Source organism: Urocitellus parryii, chromosome 4 (assembly GCF_045843805.1).
Source record: "Urocitellus parryii isolate mUroPar1 chromosome 4, mUroPar1.hap1, whole genome shotgun sequence".
Taxonomy (NCBI): Eukaryota; Metazoa; Chordata; class Mammalia; order Rodentia; family Sciuridae; genus Urocitellus; species Urocitellus parryii.
In genome coordinates, this window is record NC_135534.1 from 129,447,135 (window position 1) to 129,453,134 (window position 6,000).

At 37.9% G+C, this 6,000-nt stretch overlaps 1 protein-coding gene across 3 annotated transcripts in view; it reads left to right on the forward strand.

Annotated features, from left to right (window-relative positions):
• The window catches only part of Frmd3 (FERM domain containing 3), a 255,835-nt gene extending 250,107 nt beyond the window's left edge, over nucleotides 1–5,728 (forward strand). For 2 of the 3 annotated variants that reach the window (XM_026412474.2, XM_026412472.2), the window contains one exon: nucleotides 546–4,147. In XM_026412474.2, coding sequence (XP_026268259.1) covers nucleotides 546–1,141 — 596 coding nt within the window. In that variant the 3' untranslated portion in view covers nucleotides 1,142–4,147. Of the gene's footprint in view, nucleotides 1–545; nucleotides 4,148–5,506 lie in introns of those variants that run through there. The other variant, XM_026412473.2, reaches the window with a different exon arrangement.
• Nucleotides 5,729–6,000: the final 272 nt, after the last annotated feature.

A 6,000-nucleotide genomic window follows, 5' to 3' on the forward strand; every position in this document is an offset into this window, starting at 1 on the left:
TAAAGGTGCTCAACTAGATCCACAAAATTGTGCCTAGAAGGAAGACTAGAAAACAATACATCAGAATGATAAAGAAATTATAGTTTTTCTATGGTATGGTATGGTATGGTATGGTATGCTATGCTATGCTATGCTATGCTATGATATGCTATAGTATGATGTGGTACAACATAGTTTTATATAGCTTATTGGTTGACAGTTTTGACTTCCAAAAGACATCATTCATAACATAGTAATGAATTATTGTAATTTTTATTTTTATAAACATGACCACAGTTGGAGGTTTGCAGACCAGAATCACACACCTAAATGTTGTACATGTTTCCAACCATTTGAAAAGTGTTGGTTATTTTGGTTTAGTGTGTTGACCTTAGAATTTACTCTGCAGAGAATGTCACTAACAGGACTTTGTTTAAAGTCAGTATGTCATAGGATAATTTCATGGATCCCTTAAATTCCATCCATTGTTTTGTATGTACCCACAGGTTTTTGTGGGAAAAGAAAATCTGGACTTTAAAATAAAGGGAAAAAATGTCTCTTTGCAGGTGTTCCATTGCCTAAAGAGGACATTTCTGCTCCCCTGATCTCCAGCTCGCCAGTAAAGGAAGCTCGAGAGTATGAAGATCCCCCAAGTGAAGAAGAAGATAAAATAAAAGAAGAGCCCTTGACCATCTCTGAACTAGCATACAACCCAAGTGCCAGCCTGCTCCCCACCCCTGTTGATGATGATGAGATTGACATGCTTTTTGACTGTCCATCTAGGCTTGAGTTGGAAAGAGAAGATACAGATTCATTTGAGGAACTGGAAGCAGATGAAAATGCCTTTTTGGTTGCTGAAGAAGAGGAGCTGAAGGAGGCTCGTCGAGCTTTGTCATGGAGTTATGACATTCTGACCGGCCATATTCGGGTGAACCCACTGGTCAAGAGTTTTTCCAGGCTCCTTGTGGTGGGCCTGGGACTGCTGCTCTTTGTATTTCCCCTGCTCCTCCTCCTTTTGGAGTCAGGTATTGATCTCTCCTTCTTATGTGAAATCCGCCAGACACCAGAGTTTGAGCAGTTTCACTATGAATACTACTGTCCCCTCAAAGAGTGGGTGGCTGGGAAGGTCAACCTCATTCTCTACATGCTGGGTTGCTCATGAGGTTAATATCTTATAAAACTAAGGGCTATATTCAATACTAGTGATTTTTTTTTAGTAGATGCCTGGTTCTGAATGGACATGGGGTTGCCAACAGATGTTCCTTTCTCATAATTGATCACTCAAACCCTCCATTAGCTTTTCATAATTAAATGCACTTAAATCAAAGATAGATGTTTTACTTATGGGTCAGGAAGATGACCTTTACATAACCAAAATATGTTTATTTTAAGTGTAGACAACTATTATAACATAATGCATAATACATTGGACTGAATAGATTTCCCTGTTTTTAATAGTTGGCACCATCACAGCTATAAGGTTCAGAATCAGAATTTTAGTACAAACCTAAGGGAAAGTTTTTGAATATAATCCTTAGTGGAAAATGATGTCCTCTAACCAATGCCTATACAACTAAATTTATGCTGGGCTTTCTGTTTTGTTTTTTTTAAAACTATTTTTATGTGTTCAAACTATTTTGGTAAATTTTTAGCAAAAAAAAAAAAGCCTCCTGGAGTTATTTAAGTATACCGACTGTAAGACTAACAATGCACAAAGGTATATTGGGAATTTTTTAATGTTTTGGCAACAGTTTGTTTTTTAAAATATTTTTGGCTGAACAAGTCTATAATTTGTTATTACTTGCATATGGGATAGAAAATGGGTAGAAAGACAATTTAGTAAGTAAGCTCCCCAAACAGATGATGGGAATGGAGGATGTAGAAACTGAGAACATTGAGTTGACACAGGGAAGTCCATTTTTCAAAGTTTTGGACAAGATGACTTGGTACTTTTGTCTGCATTCTGTCCATATATTTGGGCTAGGGAAGCAGAATGCTTTTAAAAGATAGTAAAATTTTAAAGGAAAAATGGTAAAAGATATACCAGTTGATTGTTTATTGTATATTAAAACAAGAGTGAGTGGATACAGATAGAAATTGAACTAATGGAAAGTAGTGAAGAAGAGTTCTGGTGAGGCTGTAGGCAGGTGGTGGAAGGCAAAGGGTGTCTTTCATGAAAGGGATGGTGACAAGAGGCATTCAATGATGTAAAGTGCACTCGCTGTCCAGTTGACATAAACATGTTTAAGTGGATCTAAATAAAAGTGGAGAAACTTTAAGGTAAATTTTTTGGTCCCTCATGCCATTCATTGTGATTCTGTGGAAGAAACTTCAAAAGTGTGTGTGTGTGTGTGTGTGTGTGTGTGTGAGAGAGAGAGAGAGAGAGAGAGAGAGAGAGAGAGAGAGAGAGAGGAAGGATGAGTGGCTTTTTGATAAATACCAAGATTTATTCTTTATGGTGGGTAATATTCTTCTTTCCTTGCATGGTTTCCTTAAAAACTTATTCATCATTGGGCTTCCATTGGGAAAATGAGAGTGCTCATCAGATGACAAATCAGTTCAGCCTGGGTAGAGAATAAGATAACAGACAAATCCTGTTGTACCTTCCTCCACACCATTAAATCCATGATAGAAAGGGTCTGATGCTTTCCCATGCAGAGTACTTACCAACATTTGGTATGAGTGAGAAAGGGTCTGAGGTTTACAGCACAGAGTGCAGGATTTCTTATAAAGAAATGGGGCCCACCTATAATATCTCCCTAATGACCCTCCAATGCCACCATTAGCATAATTTCCAAATTGGGCATTCCAGTCAATGGGCAACTCAGTCAATGGAGCTGTTAGTTCTTTATTAGATATTTAATTTTGAAAGTAAATGTTGAAAGTCAGTTCATGAGGCCTCTGTTGAACACATTATAATATATATACTTGCTATTATATTTGCAGGCTTTTCTTCTTGTGGACTTTCAGTGATTTATACTAATATAGAAGTATATTTTCTTTGATTGGAACCTACAATAATTTATTTTGGACATTTGCATGTAGTCAGCTTGGAAATTGAAGTTTTAATATGTTCTATTCTTTTTTGACATAAGGGTACTCCAGTGTAGTCTATACAAATCTAGTCCCCTTTCTATCATTTTCTTTGAAATTAAAACCAAGACAAATTATCTAGCCCTCAATTTAAAAAAAATAATATTAAATAATATATTTAAATTATGGAAGTGCTATATTTTTTCATCATAAAATATTTGAAAAATACGCAGGATAATTATCACATGTCATCCAACCATGAGATACATATGCCATTTCCAGTTAGCATCTCTTTTCTCTTAGGCAGATACTTCTTTGTTTATTGAAGATATTTTCAGGTTACAGAGTTGACAGAATAGGATCTACTTGATTTAAATAATAGCCATCCAAAGTAAAATTGGATTCTGGTTTAAAATCAGAGCCTTTTAAAAATACCCACTTAAGTTGTGTTAGTCACCACTTGCCTGCATCAAATGTGGAGACTGCTTTGAAAAGGAGATGGTATAAGTAGTAGTAAGACACAGAGTTCAAAGCATGTGTGTGAGTATATGTATATTCCATATTATCGGTATATGTGTTTACATATAAATTTGTATATATGTATTTGTATAGACACAACCAATATGCCTTTCATACATAGTTATGCTTATTTTGCCCCAGTTGAAGAATTTGTGACATGTTGTTGTTCCTTTCCCTCTCAGATATCATGGTGGGTAAAAACCACAGCTTCAAAGATTTGAATTTTTCATAAAGACTGCTGTGTGTACCTTTGTGGATTTGTACACACAGGAATGCATATGGCAAATACATATACACACACAACCTTGTCTTTAGTGCTAATGCAAGTGGGATTATGAAAATAATGTAGGTAAAGTATCATGTATTTCTATCTGTGCTTGGACCATATTGTAAAATGTTATGTATTTGGAGTATTACTTGTGGTTTGTCTGATATTTTAAAATATAACTCTGGGGAAAATTCAAAACACAATTGATTTTATTGAAATACTAGAGAGATGGGGGTCATGGTACTGTGATGGAGCCTTACCTTTGTATAGTGAAATCTGCATTTCTCTGTCAACATCCAGATTGTTTTATATGTTAATATGGTGGCAGGAATCCCTAATAAAAATACTCTGGGGTAAAATAATTTTTTTTGCAATCATTCAGTTTTATTTAAAGTACAGTTGTGTAGTCATCTTAATGGAAACTATAGAAGGTTTCCCTTTAGGAACATAAATTGAGTCACCTTTCAATGGTGATAATATGAAAAGAATCACAGGTAGTAGATGAGATTAACTCTCTGCAGAAGTCACCCAGGCCCAAAGCAGGAATATTAGACCTGGATATATGCTCAAATATTAAAGAAAAATATGGTGTAATATAGTTCAGTGGTAAAGTCTCCCTGGATTCAATCCCCAGTGCCTCCAAAATATATTAGTAATAGTATTAATTAGAGAGCTGAGCATGGTGGTGCATACCTGTGATCCTACCTACTCTGGAGGCTGAAACAAAATGATGGCAAGTTCAAGACCAGCCTTAGCAACCTAGTAAGACTCTATCTCAAAATAAGAAATAAAAAGAGTTGAAGATGTAGTTTAGAAGGAGAGCACTTGCCTAGCATGCCCCAGGCCCTGGGTTCAAACCAAGTACTGAAAATTAAAAAAGCACAAAACACTAGAGAAATAGAAAAGAATAAACAAAATTAGGAGGAAAAATTAAGAAATCAAGTCCTCCTTACTTGCCAGGAAAGGCAGCCAGCAAGAGTTGCTTTAGACTCTCAACTCTGTGACACTTGCCTTTAGATCTCTCTTTCTGTCAAAGCCATAGAGGAATCAGCTATTCCATGTCCATCCTCCCCTCCATACAAACTAACCTTGCCAGGTCTTCTTCTGAGGATTGGCCCAATGATTACAACTCCATACTTGAACATTAAATCAGAAGGTGTTACTTTGAATGAAAAGAGGAGCTTACAGAAAGAAAACCTGTCAAGGGGAATTGGCCCCTAGCTGTGGTGGCCTTTTAAGTCTGTCAGGTTCTTACTCAGCAACCTTCAGAAGGATGGGAGTAGAAGGGAGAAAAGGAATTCGGTGGTTAGTGCCCAGGGGTGAGGTGACCTATGTACCTGCGGTCCTGGCTCCAGCCAGTGCTTTTGTTTGGGTTATTCTCTGATGACCCAAAAGACTAACAAAAAATGACCTTTGGCCACTTATTCAACCTCACCTCTGAGTGAAATCTCCTAAATCCCCACATTTTCTGCTGAGTCAAACAGAGGAAGGATCATCCACCAACAAGCCCAACATGGAGAAAAGTACTGGGGAGAGGCTTCCATCTTTGGGACGATTTCTGGGATGATTGTGACTGATGGGATTTGGGTCTCTTTTGGCCTTCTTTCTCTACTGGGTGGAGATAATGTGCTAAAGGTCCCTGCTTACTTGTCCTCCTGCTTCTTCTCTCTCTTTCTCTCTATCTTGGACCTGATTTTGGGCTTCCAGTCTCCGTGCCATAAACAGACCCAGCAGGACCTGTTCGTGGTAGGCCCAGCCAGGATCGGCTCTCCATGTTCCAGCCTCGGTCTGTGACTGGGTGGGTAAGTTTGGTGGGCCTACCCAGTGGGCTCAGCTGTCATCACTCTGGAGAGGAAGAAAGGAACCTCAGATCCCAGCTGTGATCTCCAATCCATTTCCAATCCATTAATAAAGCCGACTTTAACCTTCTTCTGGCCATTGTATCTTTTATCTATGGAACTAGATAGTGGTGGGTAGGATGGTGGTTAATATTTAGAATCTCCAACCTACAATATTACAGACAAGAAAGGAGTGGAGAAGTTTGCTCCCTGTTGAGGAAATGTCTGCTACAAACATCAGGGAATGTCTGCTACAAACATGGGCCTTGCCAATGGAATAAGAACCTGGAAATGAATACTAGTAAAGAACAGGGCATAGTGGCATATGCCTATAATCTTGGTAACCCAGGAGGCTGAGGCAGG